The sequence below is a fragment of the Calonectris borealis genome, chromosome 15 (genome assembly GCF_964195595.1).
Source record: "Calonectris borealis chromosome 15, bCalBor7.hap1.2, whole genome shotgun sequence".
NCBI lineage: Eukaryota > Metazoa > Chordata > Aves > Procellariiformes > Procellariidae > Calonectris > Calonectris borealis.
Window position 1 is genome coordinate 3,677,865 of NC_134326.1, and position 19,576 is coordinate 3,697,440.

The 19,576-nt window shown below is 46.4% G+C and overlaps 1 protein-coding gene across 2 annotated transcripts; it reads left to right on the forward strand.

Annotated features, from left to right (window-relative positions):
- The first annotated feature begins 1,681 nt into the window (after positions 1–1,681).
- On the forward strand, positions 1,682–19,543 carry DNAJC18 (DnaJ heat shock protein family (Hsp40) member C18). 2 transcript variants are annotated; one of them, XM_075164037.1, is made up of 7 exons: positions 1,682–1,825; positions 2,022–2,167; positions 3,347–3,532; positions 6,683–6,795; positions 8,167–8,276; positions 10,353–10,525; positions 19,082–19,543. In XM_075164037.1, the coding sequence occupies exons 1-7, from the start codon at positions 1,788–1,790 to the stop codon at positions 19,450–19,452; spliced, it is 1,137 nt and encodes a 378-aa protein (XP_075020138.1). In that variant the 5' UTR covers positions 1,682–1,787; the 3' UTR covers positions 19,453–19,543. The 2 variants fall into 2 exon arrangements, with proteins under 2 accessions (XP_075020138.1, XP_075020139.1); XM_075164038.1 differs by lacking the exon at positions 19,082–19,543 and adding an exon at positions 14,642–15,705 and having other exon boundaries at positions 1,687–1,825.
- Positions 19,544–19,576: the final 33 nt, after the last annotated feature.

Genomic DNA, 19,576 nt, shown 5'->3' on the forward strand with positions numbered 1-19,576 from the left:
GGTTTCCAACCAAAGCTTGGTCAGAAGCGTGGACCAGGCGTTTCTCTGGGCTCCTCTCAACACAACGACTTAAGACCATCTCCCACAGCCCTGCCAACACAGTGGTGCTGCCCGGAAGGCGCCTTCACCGCCGATGTCACTCCCTGACGCGATCCTCCCATGTGCGGGACAACCAGGGGATCAGGCCCAGCCAGCACAGGTTCATGGAAGGCAGGTCCTGCTTGACCAACCTGATCTCCTTCTATGACCAGGTGACCCGCCTCGTGGATGAGGGAAAGGCTGTGGATGTGGTCTACCTGGACTTCAGTAAAGCCTTTGACACTGTCTCCCACAGCATTCTCCTAGAGAAGCTGGCAGCTCACGGCCTAGACAGGTGCACTCTTCGCTGGGTAAAAAACTGGCTGGACGGCCGAGCCCAGAGAGTTGTGGTGAACGGAGTTAAACCCAGTTGGTGGCCGGTCACCAGCGGTGTTCCCCAGGGCTCAGTACTGGGGCTGGTCCTGTTCAATATCTTTATCAACGATCTGGACGAGGGGATCGAGTGCTCCCTCAGTCAGTTTGCAGATGACACCAAGCTGGGCAGGAGTGTTGATCTGCTGGAGGGTAGGAAGGCTCTGCAGAGGGACCTGGACAGGCTGGATCGATGGGCCGAGGCCAACTGTATGAGGTTCAACAAGGCCAAGTGCCGGGTCCTGCACTTGGGCCACAACAACCCCAGGCAACGCTGCAGGCTTGGGGAAGAGTGGCTGGAAAGCTGCCCGGAGGAAAAGGACCTGGGGGTGCTGGTCGACAGCTGGCTGAACATGAGCCGGCAGTGTGCCCAGGTGGCCAAGAAGGCCAACGGCATCCTGGCCTGTATCAGAAATAGTGTGGCCAGCAAGAGCAGGGAGGTGATCGTGCCCCTGTACTCGGCACTGGTGAGGCCGCACCTCGAATCCTGTGTTCAGTTTTGGGCCCCTCACTACAAGAAGGACATGGAGGTGCTGGAGCGTGTCCAGAGGAGGGCAACGAAGCTGGTGAAGGGCCTGGAGCACAAGTCTGATGGGGAGCGGCTGAGGGAACTGGGGGTGTTCAGCCTGGAGAAGAGGAGGCTGAGGGGAGACCTCATCGCGCTCTACAACTGCCTGAAAGGAGGTTGTAGCGAGGTGGGTGTTGGTCTCTTCTGCCAAGTAACAGCAATAGGACGAGAGGAAATGGCCTCAAGTTGCGCCAGGGGAGGTTTAGACTGGACATTAGGAGAAATTTCTTTACTGAAAGAGTGGTCAGGCCTTGGAACAGGCTGCCCAGGGAAGTGGTGGAGTCACCATCCCTGGAGGTATTTAAAAGACGTGTAGATGAGGCGCTTAGGGACATGGTGTAGTGGGCATGGTGTGTTGGGTTGACGGTTGGACTCGATGATCTTAGAGGTCTTTTCCAACCTGTATGATTCTATGATTCTATGATTCTATGACTCCCAGTCTCGGCATCGACCTCACACAGTTGGGCCTGGGACGCACTGTGGCAGGGAGGCGAGCGGCCGGCACCCGCTCCCCTCAGGAAGCTGCCTATGACGTCACCGAGCCTCGCTACAGCGTCACAAGGCGCCCCCTGAAGCCCTTTAGGCCCCGCCCTGGCGCGGTGCCCGCTGGGTACTGTAGTCCGCGCGCCGCCGGCCGGGGGCTGGGGACTCCCGTACCCAGAGGCCCCCGCGCGGCCGCCGCCTCCGCGCACAACATGGCGGCGCGGGCGGGCCGGGGCGGCGGGCTGTGAGGGGCGCGGGGGGCGGCCGGGCTGCCCCGGGGCCCGCCATGACCTACACGGCGGAGCAGCTGGACGGCGTGCGGCGGTGAGCGCGGCGCGGGGGCTCCGCCGGGGCCGGGGCCGGGGCCGGGGCCGAGCAGCGCCTGAGGGAGCAGTGGGGTCCGGCTCGGGGGGGAGCTGCGCGTCGGTGACAGGCGGCGGGGGGCGATGGTCCCTGGTGGGGGCCTGCGGCGGTGTCTAGGGGCATAGGCCGGTGAAGATAAGCTTGTGTGCGCTTCCAGAATAAAGAGGTGTCGGAACTACTATGAAATTCTGGGGGTGGAGAGGGACGCCAGCGAGGAGGACCTGAAGAAAGCCTACCGCAAACTGGCCCTGAAATTTCACCCTGACAAGAACCGCGCTCCCGGAGCCACGGAAGCTTTTAAAGGTGAGGTGGGGGCTGGCCCGGTATCGAAAGTCACAAAGCAAGAGTAAAACGAGGACAGGCTGCCTCAGACTTACAGTTCTGCACCTTATATAAAGGCATCATATGGGCCCATATAGCTTGTCATTTGTATATATAGCGATGCGCATCGCCACAAAACCTGCAGCTGGTCGGTGAGATTTGCCTTTTGATCTTCAGAATACAGATTTCCATTAGAAGCAAAGGGAAACATATCCCAAATCTCATCCCTAGATACTGCTAACGGTTCAGAACGATGCTTGGAGACGATACTGGCCGTGCAGGAGAGCGTGGTGTTGTGTAATCAATAACTGCTGTGTGTCATAAATAAGATTTTTATATATATATGTACATGCAAGCATGTGAAATTTGAGTCCAATATTCTATGTCTAATGTTGCAATCTAAACCTGTATCACCAATGTTAGCATCTAAACTCTTACATCTTTTGCCTTTTCTGTGCTGCGTTGCAGCTGCCTGCAACAGCACTGTAAGGCAGCGCAGGGAAAGTAAGATATTCATTCATAGTCTATTAGAATAAGGAGTTTTTGAAGGCCTTTTCTTTATTTTTTTGTGTTACGGTTGTATTTCGCTGTGAACTTGTTTACAGCCATGTTTTGTCAAAGATCAAGGAAGAAGATGAACCAAACAAATACCTCTGGGTGGTTTGATGTAAAGTGTGAAGTAGATACACTGTACAGCTTCACAAGCATCTCTGCCGACAGAAAAACTTGGAATATGGTTCTGCATTTTAATTAGTCTCTGCAGTTATTAAGTTTGTATTAACTCTGTATGGTATATGGAGTGCGCTTCTATATCAGTGCTTAGTTTGATCTGATAAAATGTTACATTCTCACTCAATCTCTTGACTGACGTGGACTCTCTCACCTCAGTTTTGCAAATATTTCAACACTGTCCATATACGTTTAACACTTTTGTCTTTCTCCTGGTATCAGTGATACAGGAAATAGGTTCCATCACAGGTAATGCCAGTGTTGTAACACCTTTTTTACAAGGGCAGTTCTTTCAAAAGTAACTCAATCTCTGGTCAAGCACAAATTTGCTATGCCTGTTTGGGCTTTTTTGCTCTTCTGCTTATAAAAGTCTGAGATCTGGAAATACGGCGTGATATGCCTGTGTAACACTTCTTTCTATTCACTCTCCAGCAATAGGCAATGCTTTTGCAGTTCTAAGCAACCCTGAAAAACGATTACGATACGATGAATTCGGAAGTGACCAAGAGCATGTCAGCGCTGGCCGGGCCAGGCACTATAATTACTACACAGAATTTGAAGCAGACATTACACCAGAAGAAATATTCAATGTGTTTTTTGGTGGGCACTTTCCTACAGGTCAGTATCTCTGCAGTGTTTTTGAAATGCAATGAACTGACACTAGACCATAAGGGAAGTTCAGCTTCTCTTGGTGCTGCTCAGGGAGCTGATTATACATCTGAAAAGAGCAAAAACTTTTTTGGATTTACTCTTTTCTCCCATCCTAGCTTTTTATGCCTGGAAAAGCTCCCCTAATTCATAGTTTAAACTTCAGATTTTAGCAACTCCCTTCCCCAACAAATGTTGTCAAAGCCCAGCCTTGCCGTCCAGGAATGCTCCTAGAAGAGAGAGCTGCCAGTGGGGCAATGGCTGTTGCTGCCGGGGCAAGTTCCTAACCTCCCAGCCTCTCTCGAAAATTTCTGACAGTACTAGTTAGGGGTAAGAACATTTTAGTCTGGCAAGGTGTTAGGCTGTTTGATTCTTGGGTAGGCAACATTTTAGTACCAGCTGTAGCTGAAGACTCTGTTGCTTTTATTCCCTCCGTTGGCTGAAGCCAGCAGTGGTATGGGAGGTAAAATAAGGTGTGAAGGGGAAGGGATCAGAGGTGTCTTTGCTGATGATGATGTACTTCAGACACCTTGGTGCATTCCAGTTCAGCATGGCAGCAGCTCCTGGCATTGTAGTCTCAGTGCCCCTATAACTAGGAAAACATAGGAGTTCATTTGGCTTGCAATAGCTTGCATACTGTAAAGAAATTAAAACTTCTTAGCTTAGAAGGCGATGTCTGCCAGGAAAGGCTGGCTGTTACTGGATATGCAGCATCCAGTCACAGAACAGTAGATCCGTCCCTGTAGCAGCTCCGTGCACGTCTCACTCCAGCCTTGACTTTTGTATTTGTAGTAAAAATTAGAAAGATACTGCAAGAGCAATGGAATAGAGGTTTGGACTGAAAGTAAATCTGAAAGGTATGGTGAGCTCAAGGGTCTTCCTGGCAGCATTTAACAAATTGCTTTAACATTCTTGTAAACTTTTTCACCTCCAAGGCGTGGTACAAAGCAGCATACACGCCAGTTACAACAGTCTAAAGCCACAGGTACAGGTAATGACTTACAAGCTCCCCATAACCTTAGTCTGTGTGGTAGCATCTTGCAGCTCAGGGGACCTCAAATTGTTTTTAAAATCTGATTGGTAGATGGGCAAAGTGAGCCAAACTCAGCATGGCGTAATTCCACACAGAGTTTGCACGTTTTCCGCTTCTGACTTTGCAAGAAATTGCACCTGCATGTGCCTTTTGCCTCGGCCACCAGTGAAACATTGCCCTTGAGGAACGCGACTGCTATGTAGCTGTGGGCGACAGGGATGCTTGGAGTTGAGGACAAGAAATTGAGGAGCTGCGGGAGGAATTTGGGTACTGGGCATGGCAGGTTTAACAGGTAGACTGGCATGAAGAAGTAAATGGGAATTTTTATTGAAGTGGCAAAGAGTAAGAAAATTTAAAGATAATTTCATAGTAATCGGTGTTGGTAGTAAACAATAGTTTCCTCAGCAAAAAAAATGTTTGGGTCTAAATTTATGTACATTTTCCTAATCTAAAAGTGAGTTTTAAATTATGGAAAATCGTCAGTTCAGTAGTTTTCCAAACAGGCAAAGTTCACACAGTTTCTACTTAGCAGAGAATTACTGGTAACAGGGTGTCCAGGTAGTTGATATAAAGAGAACTTTTTTTAAACTGTGATAATGTTAAGTAGGACTTGTGTGCGTGAGCTGAAGTTTGTGCTAAGCTGCAGTGTTGTGCTGGGGTTTTTTTGTGACACCTTGCTATCACCAAGCTTTCTGGAAATCTGAATGAGAAATGTTGGTGTTAGGGTAAACTCATTTGTACAGCTTTTGTGGGTGGGTTTGTGGCTTTGTTTTTACCGTGCAATTTTCCTCCATGGAAATTCAATGGAAAAATATTAAAAGTTAGAATGTTAAATGTCATAAGTCTAAAAGGAGACTCTCCACATGGCATAGTGTTGCAGTTATAATGGGTAGAGGCTACAAGTTGAACTTCCTTCTCATAAAAAATAAATGCACGTGGAAGGAAAGAAACTGCTGGCAGAAATTCTTTGAGAAACTTAGGATTTTGGAAAACTTTTTTCTAGGCATCCTGCAAAAGCCATTTCTCTCTTCCCACACTTGCTTCTGTTTTTTCACAGCTTGATAAAATATTGTCTGAGCAGTGTTGAATGATAGAAACAAACTTTCTTTTTCAAGAAAGAGACTTTCCTTCTTCAAGCCAGCCTTGTTTGGCTCTCTGTTGGAGCGCTGACTGCAAACACGCCTAGACCCTTGGAAAAATCTTTGAACAAGCAATAAAACAGATGTTTTGACACAATAGCAAAGGTCACTTCCGCCCAGGTTTCTTGCAGAATTCATTAGGAAATTAAGAGAAAGGACAGTATAAGAGTGTAAAATAATGTGACATCTTTCCCAGGGCTTATAAATAGATTTGCATTTCTGTTGTCATGATAAGGCCATAAATTTAGATTTTCTGATACAAAGACATTCTGAATTTCAAAAGAGGAGGGCACAGTTACTATTAAGATATTCATATGGTGATAAAATCGGAACTCAAGCTTCAAATTGAAACAGCATATGCAATTCTTTCCTCATTTTAGAATTTTTAAAAATAAATCAACTACATTTAATGTGCAAGAAAGGAAATCCTGAATTGTATTCTTTTTTTACTCAAAAAGCTATTTTTTAAATCTCTTTCCTTAAAGGAACTATTGTTTGAAGGAAGAGGAAGTAGAAATTAGTGTAGAAGACCATATTCAGTAACTATGGGAAGGCATAATTCATGGCTTGAGTCTGGTGAAGCGAATTAATTTTCCTGGTTAGAGCCTGGGGATGCAGCACAAGCTATGGCCTTGCAAGTGAATGTGACAAAAACAATATTAAAATACGAGATAAAATAATAAAAATTATGGCATGGTTCTGCAGTTTGATTTAAGTTAAGATGAACTTGAGGCAAACTTTACAATTTCTCTGGTACACTTTTTGGAACGACATATTATTTTGACATTTAAATCTGAGGTGTCTTTGCGTTTTTTAATTTCCAGTCTCACAGCTGTAGTTCAGGCCCTGTAGTATAAGCCTGGATAATCAACTAGAAACTCTGAGAAATACAGGTGAGTACCAGCAACTGGATGAAAATCATGACTCTCTCTTGGTTTCTTTTAACAGGAAATATCCATATGTTCTCAAACGTAGCCAGAGACGCGCACTATTATCCACGGAGGCACCGAAATGAAAGAGCATGGACGCAGGAGCAAGAGGAGGAAGAAAACAGGCCACAGGTAGCCAGGAGGAGGGATCTCTTGGGCTTAAATATTTCACCAGGGTGAGGGGTCCACTGAAGGGTGGGGGGTCCATCTGAAGCCAGGACAAACGCTCAGTGTTTATCAAGTGCTGCAGCCAAAATGGATGTTTTCAAAAGTAACTAGATTGTCTTTTATTAATCACTACTTTAAAAATACATTGTATTGATAGGATTATAGGCCCTGGAGTTTCTGTCACCAAGTGTTTTGCTGGCACTTGCTTTTTGCAAGCTCTAATGGTTTGGTAAGCCAACAACAGTTAGTCCAAATGTGGACTGATAACGAATACGGAAGCACTGGCTTGACCTCACGGCATATTTAATCCTTCAGTAAATGAGCACAAGAGTTTCTGCCCAGGTGCCACACAGGTGTTTTCCAGCCCAGGGCAGGATGGGTCTGGGATACTTTTCTACCAACTGAAACCTCCAGATGAGACACAAGGTGTCATCTGTTGCTAGCGCACATACGCACGTGCCACCTGCCTTGGAAGAATCTTCCTCCAGAGGCAGTCCTCCAAGGAAGATGAATTTTTCCCTGTGAGTCTTCTGAAGTCGGGCTCTGAAAAAAACCCTGATACAGCTTATAGACAGCTAAGCTAGGGCAAATGCATCCCACCTACTACTGCGTCAGGAATTCTTACTGCTGTCCCAGGGCAGAGAGCAAAATCTAAATAGCTGCATATTATATTTTGCTTCTGATAAGAAAAGGCATTTTAGAAGGGTGCTTTAAAAATTAGATGAAGAGCAGAAGAAAGATCTGTGTTTTCTGTATGGCTATCAGAACTCTTTGGTCCTTTGATATTTTTTTCCCACTCTTTTGTTCTCCTAAATTAATACAAACAAAAAAACCAAGTGCTTGCATCCTGTCCCAAGTTACACTACATATGGTCACTTAACCCTTTACTTTTCAGCCATTTTATCCAGTGTTTGAACAGAGATTGAGATTTTTAGAATGCACGTAGCAAACTTCAGAAGATGCATGGAAAGCCGTAGGCACAAATGGGAATTGCAGTGTGTTCCTGCAGTTTGGATTGTCAGCTGGTCACTGACAGGTACAGTGCTGTGGGCATCTATGGCCTTGTGAAGGAAGCTGTAGATGAAAGAAATGTCATGAAAATACAATTGAAAGAAAATGGCTTTAAAGAGTTTTCTGAGATTATTAATAAAGGTTATTTTGAATGAAGTTAAAATGTCATCCCTCTCAAAATTCGAAACTACTTCCTCGTATTTTCTTTTCGGTTTACATTTAATACATTATTGATCTATGATAGATAGCCTGGTTTCTGTGAACAGATGCATCCTTCTCCATCTGTATCTTTTCTTGATTACTAATTATTGTTGTTCTTTTCAGAATTCATATTCTGCATTTATTCAGTTGATGCCAGTTTTCATAATAATTGTAGTGTCAGTTATAACTCAGCTGATGGCTACAAACCCACCCTACAGCCTATTCTACAAATCGTAAGTCATTTAAAACCACATTTTTCTGGTGTTTGGTGTTTGCGATAAGGAGGTAGACGGGAAGTTGGACTTGATAGCAGAATGCACGTTAGTGTTCTGTTCTGCTCTTTCTAGAAAGTGTTACCAATTTGTAAATAAGGAAGTGCCAACAGTCTCTGTCGACGAGTTCTCCTAAGCACTATCGCTGTGAAGTTAACTACGGTGTGCTTTATTGTGCTGTGTGCTGAACAAATAGAGGCACTGAGCCAGAAAGCTTTCTCAACTGGTGTGAAATGTTGTTGCACAGTGATGCAGTAGCAGGAACGTGGGTGTAGCTCAGCTACAGTGCTGATCAGCCTCTGGTCTGCCCAGCCCCAGGGATCTGCGGACCACCGCTGAGGTTCTACGTAAAGCAATTAAAAAATTAAGCCAACGGTTCGCAGTATAAATCCAAATGTGCTCTGGAGCCTGAATTCCACTGGAAGAATTGTCAAGCTCCACAAATCATTAAAGCCTTGAAACACCCTGGTTTAGCATCTGTAAAGAAGCAGGACCCCGGGGTTGCAGAGGGCAAACTGAACTGGTCAGCTCTGGAAGCAGAAGGAACACCACCGGACCTGCCGAAATCGGAGGTTGTGGGGCAGAGGAAAACCCACTTGCTCCTCTCAGCATCCAGTGTCGGGAGGAGGGAAGCTCTCTGGTGGGAAAGAGCTCAGTTCAGTCGCCTTCACTGGCTCTTACTGAGATGGGAGTGGGAGTCAGCAGGTTTTGGAGAACCTGCTGCACAGAGCAGTAGCAGAGTGCTCCAAACACTCCCCTTGCTCCCTTCTAGGAGTAAAACTACTTAGGTTTAGGCCCATATCCTCTCCACTGTCGTAGTAGCCCAACACCTTTTATCGTTTTTTACCACAAGATGTCAGTGTGTAGACCTAGCATAAAAACAGGAGGGTGGTTGTTTTTTGAGTGTGGTTTTTTTTTTTTTTAGAGAGTGTTTTTGCTATCTGCCAGCCCCATGTGAAACTTCCCGCACTGCCCCCAGAGCAGCTAATCTGCTTTTCTTCACTACCTCCCCTTCTCCTGTTGATTTGAGAAAGTCAGGCCTGAGCCTGGTACGCGGTTTTGCTGTTTCTCTAAATCATGTCCTTAAAAAAACTAACAGTCTAAAAACTAAAAGAAACTGTTTATATAAAGAGAGCATACACCTCTGAGATGTAGCGAGAGAGAAGGAAAAGAGGAGTCCAGGAAATAGAAGGGGCAAACTAGATTCCATTGAGTAGAGTGTAACCTTTGTGTTCTGGCTGCCTGCCTCTTTCTGTGGGTAGTGATTTGAAAAAAACGGCTGGGTATCTATAAGGAAATTCAAAAAAACTGTAAGAGTATAGTTTAATCCAATGGCTGTGTCAGAGTGGCTAATTCTACCTGCAGGATATTCTTTGTGATATTTGATATTCCATGCCCCACTTCGCTTACTGATGATTACAAAACCCTAAAGGAAAGTGTAACTAGAATCTCCCCTGCTAATTTTTATTTCTACTAAAGGATCCAGAAATCGGGAAAATCCGGATCCAATTGCATTGTGCCCTAAGCAATACTGGGGCCGTATGCCTTTCCTATAATCTCTACATTTGTTACCAATTCCCGTGGATTTCTGGACTTAGCTTGCCAGAAATTACCAGCAAACAGAAGAAAGTGTGTGGAGCTTCCGTTCACAGATAAAATCTGCTCTTATGTTTTGGGAGTGCCTTGACTGAGCTTTTGAGAACAAGCACAGTATTTGGAAGGAACGGTGTCAGCTCGGAGTCAGTTCTGTGTCCATATCTCCAAATATTAGATATTTTTCTGTGTTTTTTAGCGGGGGGGGGGGGGGGGGGGGGTGTGTGGGTGTGTGTGAATTCTGTTTGTAGTGCACAGCTTGCAGTGCCTGAGACTTGTAATTTCCTTGTTGGATGGTTGAGGGAGCTAAAGTCCTGCAGAAGGTAACTGTAAAGAGCTGTTGTTAAATACTGTCCTCTGGAAATGCTAATATGGAGAAACATCTCTTGATTTCTTTATATTTGAACTGCTAAAAAATCTGTTTTCTCCATGATGTTTTCACAGGTCCATAGGCCATGTTATTAGTAGAGAAACAGAGAACTTGCAGGTGCCTTACTATGTTGATAAAAACTTTGAAAAGAATTATCAAGGAGCAGAACTTCAAGAGCTAGAGAAAACCGTTGAAAAAGATTACATAGACTATATTCAGACCAGCTGCTGGAAGGAGAAACAGCAAAGTAAGTTATTTTTGTTACAGGTGTATGCCTACAAGCCATCAGTAGTTGTGTGATGGCTATGCTTCACAAAGCACTGCCATTTTTAGCCTCATTTTCTGATGCTTATAGTTATAAGCAACCTTGCACTGGTATTTCTCACATCTGCTCTTAACACTGAACTTGCTATTCTTGAGGGTCTGTCAAAATTCATTTTAGGTGATTCTGAGAGACAAGGGGGAAGTAGATTTCACCATTTGAGACATTTTTTTCCACTCAGTTCTTATGCTTGAATAACTTGGTGATGATGTTTTAAACATATAATCCACCACGTTTATCTGGCTGTGATAGATTGTGAGGGCTAGAAAAGGTCTTAAGACATCACATCTTCCACGTTTCCTTTGCTGGAGCAGAATCATTTTTGCTCCGACTGGCTCCATGGGAAGATTAACTTTTTCTTCAAAACTTCATCAGAAGGAGAGCCCGTAGCCTATTCAGGTGCTTTTGGTAGTCTTGCAGTGGACTGCAAGTTACTGGTATCAGTTTTCAAAGAGCGTGCTTCTGTACTTGTTTTGTGTGCTTATTTGCATTTTCTATCTTTGGATGAGTTTGAGATTTCACCATAGTCAAGATTGTCTTTTAAAAACAAGAATTGAATGCAGAAAGGGAGAACACAGAAATGTGAGCATTCAAAATCATTATTCTCACGTCAGTCCTAAGTCGATCAGTGGCACGTATAAAGGCATGTATTTTAACCCCGTATTCTATTATTTGTTAATTACTACTCTTCTAGTTTGTTTAAAATAGAGCAAATCTCTGCTTCTTTTGTAACTGTACAAAGTAACAGAAATCAAATTACGAGGACTAGCTGAAGTTGGGATGTTGTGACTGATTTTTTTTCAGCTAAAGAACTCAATGAGTAAACACAAACTACTGCTGTGCATAAAGGAAGCTGGAAGAAGTTGTTTCTGTGTAAATGCTTAATAGTAGGAGGCAACCTGCTTTCACACACTAGTAGGGCTTTCTAAATTGCTCCGTGTAAAACAGTCCTCAGCACGCTACTAAAAAATGACTTCGCACTTGTTTACAGTTTCTTTACCAATGGCATCATTATGGAAACATAAATGTCTAAACAAGACTTGTTTAATCCTGTGCTAGAGGTAACAATACTTTTGCTGACTCCAAACTATTTACAGGTTTTTTGATGGGAAGGGTTGTTTTGTTTTCATCCAGAGACTGTTTTGTTTTATTTTACATAAAAGTTACCAATCTTGCTTTTAAAGAGAAATATACAGATGTAGGCTCTGAAGTTAGAAAAGAAAAGGAAAGAACCCATAATATAAGACCATAAAAATCCCAAACAATCCCTTAGTTTTTGGTGTGCTTGTGATCTCAGAGCATCTGTGGCCGGCAGTAGCAGCCTCTAGGTCTAATGTGGCTGTTAATAACCATAAATGCAGGTGTTGTGCATAGGCTTGCTATAGGGATAGAATTTACTTCTTACCGAAAAATCCTTTTAATTGACCTTGTGCAACTGAAAGTTGCTATATTGTCTCTTTCACGTAGACCCTGAGCTAAGGAGTGCCGTGCCCCAAAATGGGCAACAGGGTTTGCAGGGGGAGGGGGAGATGATCCAGCATTGAATGCCAAGTAATGCCTGCAAAACAACGTTCCTCTGGAGCTTTTTACACTTAGAGACTTTATTAGTAGCGCATCTGCAAATGTATTTACAACATCCACAATTAGCAGTAGTCTGAGGAGACCACCGTAATTAAAAAAAAACATTTTCAGAATGATTACTGTCTAGGCCAGCCAGCAGGTAATGAGCACAGCTGAGACTGTGCTAACTTTAGTACAGCCAAGTTTATAAAAATAAACTGTGAATACAAGATGGAGTGCTGGGGAAAAGTTCGCTGGAGATGTTGACACAGTTCTTAGTCAGCTGTTGCTTCATAACTTTGGTCCATTAATTCTTGTTTAAGTGTTTAACTTCATGTGGTCAACTTTTTTTTTTGTCAGTTGAATGTCTATTAATAGTACGTTTGTTTTGTTTACTGAGAGTGCATTTCTCTTTAGCACCAGCAAAATGGACAGAATTATATAGGAACAGTTTGATTTTTAAAGTCCTTGATTTTATGACTTGAAAAGTGTTACCTAGTGTCCAACTACCTTAATGAAAACTTCAAAAGTAACTGATCTGTCGGGTATCTTGTCACTTTTGTACTGCTGCAGTAGACAAGTGTTCCTCCCTTCACAGCAGAATAGTGTGTAAAAGTTGCATATGGTGTGGTTTTTGGTCTTCTGAAATTTTTGATACAGTTGAGTACAAAAGGCACGTCCCAGGTTTTTACAGGAGATTGTTCGGCTGTGATAGCACAATTGTAAATTAAGACTGCAGAGAGCTCTAAGTCAGAGAAAATTACAAAGAGGCAACTGAAAACAGAAAGAAGAAGGATACGTAGTTGGAATTAGGTAGGAGTTCCTTAAAAAGTACAAAGGAACAACTCTATGTAAAAGATTGAAAAACATAAGAAACCAATGTGACAGAATGAATGCTGTCAAAAGTGGAAGCATTTGCAGTGAATATTTTTGCCCAGTTGGGTAAGTGCAGACTAAGATTCTTCGCTGCAGAACTCCAGGGACTCTGGTCTAGGGGACAATTACCCAAGTCTAGTTTTGCTGAAGGTTTGTCAAGGCTGTGCGCCCAGCACCATTTGAGTGGCATTTTAGTTATAAAGCCTGAAAATTGATTTCTGATCTAAAATAAAATGTTTATGCCTGTCAGTTTGTAAAGCTTTTCAATAAATAGTTGGAGGGTTAAATGGCTTTAAATTTCAGTGGGACAGGGACAGAGGACGTGAGGCATGAAAGGACCTATTGAAGTTCTTTCCACTCTGAATGATTTTGTAAAATGAGGGACTTGTAAGATATATAAAAGCTCTTTGAAAAATTGAGTGTCATCAGGTAGCCTGTGCTTAGGGAAATTTTGACCTTTTCAGAAACAAATTACTGCTGTTCTCTTAGGTGCATCTAATCCTGGATCTAAATTATTCTTCAAGGAGAAAGCTATATTAAGACTTCCTTAGCTAATCAGCAAAAGAAACTTCTCTGAATTATTGGGGGGAAATAATTTAAACAATGGGATTATTTCAGTTTTGAGAAGAAGGGGAAAAAATATGCAAAGTACATTCGAGACTGTATATGAACGGGCACAGAGGCCTTTCAGACACGTCCCTCAACTGGCTGTTCACCTTCCTGTAATCAATACCAAAAAAAAAAAAAAAAAGAATTTATAATGCCTTCTGGGCAAATCTCTTGCCGTACAGAGTTTCTATTCTCAGAAGCGCAACATCAAAAAACCAACTATCTGTACCTTAAAGTATATATTCGGATGGGTGCTCTGGACCCTTCCAGAATGGATCTGCCAAAAGAATTGCGTTTCTCAGTTAGGTGGGCAGGGGTGTATGTCTTGTAGTTCTGCTGAGCCTATGAGGCTGCGGGCAGCTGACACAGCCCCAAGGCAGCGATAGGAAAAGTAGTCGTGAGGCTCTCTGTCCTTCTGGCCTGCCACTTAAATACCGCTGGTAAGGGTAGAGTAACCCCCTCCGCCGGTCTGTGCCTGGTGATACCTCGGTGAGGACCGGTGCACGAGGAGATGAGATCTAACTCAGATGTCGATAGCGGTATAGCCTAAGGCAGGTAGCAGATCAAATGGTATCCTACTAGCCCCTTTTTGTGCACAGTTAGTTTAAACATATACGTATATTCTAAAGCAATCACATATTCTTTAGATCATTAACATAATTTTAAATCTTACGTGACTTCTAAGCTATATTTCTACAGTTTGTGTTTTCTTTGTAGACAGTAATAATCAGTCTTGGGTTTTGTCCTACTAGTGCACTGGTAGAGAGGGTTATTATAATTGTGTTTTCAAGCAATTATGAAAATACTGTTTTCTTAAGTAGCTAGCCTGGTTAAACCTGATGGCCTGTCTTTAAAGAAAGTTGTTAACATGCCCAGTTTCACTGAAACAAGGTGAATTAAAAAAAAACATGCCACGAGGATGACAAAGCACTGACAAACAGTTATGTAAAGTAGGCTCATGACTTCATCCTAATATATATTTTTTTCATCTTTCAGAGTCTGATTTGTCAAATTTGGCCAAGCTGTACAGAGATGAGCGGTTAAAACAGAAAGCAGAATCACTGAAACTTGAGCACTGTGAGAAGCTCTCCAGTCTGATTGGAATGCACAAAGGGGGCTGACCAGGACACACACGTTCTGTAGTTTTATTTATTGCTGTTTTAACTTATGTTTTTATTTTCCTTTGTATAAAAAGGGAAGGAGTCTATTGTAAAGAGTCTGAACATTCGATTTCTTCTGTATATAGTGCAGAGATGGGCCAACACAAGCTGCAGAGCTTGTGTTTGCTGTAATATACTGTACACTATATTTGGTTCCAAGGACCAGTGGCACTTTGTAAATTAATTCCCTGGGAAACGCTGTTAGTTTGGAACCTGTCTTCATTGGTAGTTCGTCTGCCATCCAAACGGTATATACTTCCCAGGAGAGCAGACAAATGTCTTCGCTTTCTGTATTTTATATGGACCTGCAATTCACTCGATCATACGAACAGCGTAGTTCTCAGAATTCAGTGCGCTAGCCTTCTCATACTGATACCAAGCGGGTGTCCTTGCTTCTACGGGGGTTTGTAATGAGAATTTAGATGGAAGGCAGCGTGTTTCCTGTTCGAGTGTAATACACAATGCTTAATTCAGAAGAGTCCAGTACCTGCTTCAGGTGAGCACTTGAGCATGCTCCCAGCTCTCCTGCGGTCACGGGGACGTAACCCTGTGCTTGTCTGACTGGGGGGCCGTGCCCCTTCTGCTCCTCGGTGAGACAACACGCTGAGATGCCAACAGCAACACCGAACAAGAAGATGAGAGTCTCTGAATTGCACCAATTCTAATGTCTGCCAAACGGTAGAGAAAGGACAACAGTATTTATTTTCTCATATGTTTTCAGTGGCATATTTTTAAGCTGGCTGTTTAATTCTGATTTTTATCTGCAAACTTTTCTCCAGCTGTTACAGGGGTTCTGCTTTTTCTGGTACAGTTTTGATGTAGCATATTTTTACTCTGTTGAGCAGTTATGAATGTTTCGCTGTAGAGATTAGTATTGCAAAGAAAAAGATCCATGTAGAAGTGTCCTGTTTTTTCTTGATCCTCCTTTACAAAACCAGGCATTTAAAGGCAGGTTGAGGATGGGTTATTCTCGTCAGCGGCGGCGAACAGGGTGCTACTCCAGCTGAGCGTCATTAACCTCCTGAGCCAGTTTCTCTGGTGGGGTGCCGCGGGTGTGAACCACACGTGGAATGAACCGTTCTTACAAAGGACATCTCCACGCTGTACAGGCACTGGAGCTGCAGGCTTCTGCCCTCCCTCCCCGATGAGGGGCCGCGGCAGAGGCTGTGCTCGCCTCTGACGAGGAGGTACGTGTCTGTTAAAACTGAACAACTCTCTCGTCTTGCCCCCGTTCCTAAAACTCGCTACGAGTAGCACAGGATGCCTCAGATGGCCTTGGCTTTTAAACCCAGGAAGCGAAGTTTGAGAAATGGCAGAATTAAAATTGCCTTTAAAGCTTAGACTTCAAGTCTCCACGTGCGGGCGTTACGGTGCAGTCGCGTACTACTGCTCTGCCCGTGCGCGGCGGCTGTCCCATTGGTATGGTGCACCAGGCGGCTGGTACTGGGAGCGGGGAACTGGGACCGTAGGTACCAGAAAATGTCCCTGTGGCGTCCCTGTCCGTCCGTTACAGCGGTGGGAGGTTGGGCAGCAAACGAAGCTGGGAGCTGCAGGAAGAGAAGCTTTTCTGGTGATCAGAGCAGGGGGGGTTGTCTTGGGTTTGGAGACGTGGTGCTTCTGCAGATGCGACGTACACCTCCCCTGTATGATTAGACCTTGCAACTACCGCAATATTGCTGCTATGAAATGGGGGTGGTTAAAAAAATTTTAAGAACAACATAGTGACTCCTTAAAATAGCATTTTCATGTTAACATTTGTTCCCCGTTGGGCAACTTTGTAGGAGCGCTTGGGGAAGTTGAGCAGAGTTTGTCAGCCACTCGGGGCGGGAAGAGCGCCAATAAAAAAGGCATTTAGAGGGGGTGGTTGTGAAACACGTTTTGTGTGAGAGCCTGTAAGGGCAAAAATACTTGGTTTGGTTATTCTACATTGGTAATGTGGCTGGCAGTAGGACAGGCGGCCTTAATTCTGGTATTTCCCAGTTTTGAGCGCATAATATGAGCGTGTATAAAAAGCAAAATTATTTTAATGTTGCTTTTTATATATTAAATAGTTTGCAGAATATATTTGCAATATATTAAAGTGGTTGGACTTTGTTCCAGGTTTGGTATCTTCGCTGTCATTCCTGTTTGACTCCCATGGCCATAAGGTGAGATAGGTGGGGAGACCAAACACTGGACCTGTGATGTCCTGTACACAGCTTGAATTCATAGGTAGTATTTTGCACTTAAAATAGATTGCACCTTTCATCCAAAGATCTCAGAGTGCTTTATGGAGGTGGGAAACCTCCACGGTGGGAGAAGCACAATAATTTTAAAAGTTTTCTCCGCGACTAGGAAGGCAGCCAGGATGAAGCAGAAGATGAGACTGAAAGGAAAAAATATTTCAAAAAGCAGGAAGATGTTCCTGTTCGTAATCACAGTCAGGGGCGATACGGTGACTGCTTGCCTGCCGGTGCTGTGCGCTGTGGATAAGGGCATTTGGCTCTCAAATGACCTCAGCGATACACACGGGTGCTGCTTTTTGTAGAGCCCTGGCATCCTACTCCATAGGGGGAAAAAAACAGAAAGGAAAATCCTGTCTCGTGCCCGTGGCTGTTGAAATGCATTCCTGTCATTAACCGAAGGTACTTGCCAAAGCGCGATTGACTTCCAATTATTCCGTGGGTCTCTAAAGGGAGAAAAAGGTGTTCTCTGGGCACCTGGTTGGCCGGGCGGGCTGCCGGCTGCACAGTGGGGTGCTCCTGTTTCCTGGGGAGTACCAGGGACTGGCAAACGGGTTTCTAGACATATATAATTTTTTTTTTAAATGAAAGACTTGACATTTCTGTGCCTGACTTTGAAACGAGGGAGAATTGTGTCGTCTGGGAGTTTGTTCCCCGCGAAATGGCGGCGCGGCAGCACCCGCGGGCATGGGCAGTGAACCAACCGCCGTCCCCGCGGCGACAGCCCGGGAGAGCCGCGGGTATTCCCCGGGCCTCGGTGGAGCCTGAGCCCCTCCCCCGGGCTCCGGGGCAGGGCACGCCGGGGATTCCCGACCGCGGCCCCTTTAAGACGGCGGGGGTGGGGGGGCAGGCGCGCGCGTTGCTAGGAGACGGGGAAGGCCCGGCGACGGCGGCCGCCATTTGCCGCGGGGGTGCGGGAGATGGCGGCGGGCGCTGAGGCCTTGGGCTGCCGCCAGCGGCGGCACCTCGCCGAGGCGTAGGCGGCCCCCAGAGAGCGCCGGGGCCGGGACTGGAACCGGGGCCGGGGCCGGGCTCGGCGGGGCGGGGGGGGGGGGGGGAGCCTATCTCCCCTCCCTGCCTGAGGAGGGGGTGCGCCTCGCAGGGGGCGGGGCCTCGCGGTGGGAGGGCGGCCGGGAGGCCACGCCTTCCCTGGCGGGGCGGGGCCTGTGCAGGCCCCGCCCCCGGGCGCAGGGCCCCGGCCCCGCGGGTGGCAGCGCGGGCGGGGGGAGCGGGCGGCGGGCCCGGGCCCGGTGCCGCGGCCCCGAAGTAACACCTGCGGGGGCGGCAGGAGCCTCCCGCTCCGCCCTGTGCCCAGCCCGGGCCCGCGCTCCGGGAGCTGGCGCCTGAAACCGCCACCCCGGCAGACCGCAGCTTCCAGGCGGCCTGCGGCGTGCAGCCCCGGCGCCTGCTCGGGCACCATCGCCTGCTCGGGCATCGGCCCCCGCGCTGCGGCTGCGCAACGCGGTCAGCGCGGTGGGGAGGAAGGTGAAGAAGGCCTTGCACAGACTCCGAGGTGGATCACTTTGCAGGCGTGGGCCAGCCAAGCTGTTTGTCTCCACCCCAGGTTGACCCTTGGGATCTGTCCGAGCTGCTGGCGTGTTTCAGATGCCCGGTTCCCTTCCGAACCCCAGAGGCAGCTTTGGAAGCCTCTGCCAAGCTGGGCCAGTGTTTCCTGCTCCTCTGGAGTTGCAAAAAGTAGCTCCAGCGTGGGAGAGGCACGTCCTGCTTTCGGCAGCCGCTAGCAGCCGTCGTCTTCCTCCTTGCTGCCTCCCTTTCAGGCTTGCCAGCATTAAGAGGTGAGCACGCACAGAGCTGGCACAAAAAACAAGTTAATGAGCAAATGCAATGGTAAGTCTACAGGCAGTATCACGCTGGCTTAAACATAAAAGTATTCAGTATTTAATTTGCAAGTCTGGCTCAGCCTGGGTCCGCCCGTTGTTCTGTAACGTGCTTGTGCCTAACAGGCTGCTCCCGCACACACACGGAACTGCTTCGGGCGCTGGAAGACAGGTTTACGGCCTCTTAACCTAAAGTGGTTGTATTTTGGTTGGCAGGTGGACCCCGGGGATCTCCACCATGCCTTCCTCTCTCTTTTCGGTGTAGAAATCCCGAGCCACATCCAGGAGGGGGGATGCACCGAGGACCAGGAGGAGGAGATGCAGGCGCTGGGGCACGGCTCTTGCCCGACAGGTTGCTGGCAGCCTTGGGCTGCAGCCGGGGCGGTGAGAAGGGGCTGCCCAGCCGGTTCCCTCTGTGCTTCAACAACACACCCATCCTTGGGGATGTTGGAAGAAACCAGCCGAGCCGGCAATCCTTGCTGCAACCTGGCCACGCTTTCCCGTACAGCTGGCCCTATGGAGCAAGGGCTGTACGGGGCCATCCCGTCTCCCGCAGCGCTGAGAACGGGTGCCGGGGAAGGGGATGAACGGCTGGGTGCGCGATGGTACTTTCCAGCCGCCCTCGCAGCCTCCGGTATTGCCATACCGCTTGTCGCAGCCTTTGACATGCTGACCGTTTCGGGGTGTCAGAGTGAAAGATGGAGCAGCAGC

Excerpts from the sequence above, each read along its gene's own strand:
- DNAJC18 (XM_075164037.1), top strand. The coding sequence starts at position 1,788 with ATGACCTACACGGCGGAGCAGCTGGACGGCGTGCGGCG. Across the intron at positions 1,826-2,021 it reads CAGCTGGACGGCGTGCGGCG|AATAAAGAGGTGTCGGAACT; the intron begins GTGAGCGCGGCG and ends GTGCGCTTCCAG. Across the intron at positions 6,796-8,166 it reads AGGAAGAAAACAGGCCACAG|AATTCATATTCTGCATTTAT; the intron begins GTAGCCAGGAGG and ends TGTTCTTTTCAG.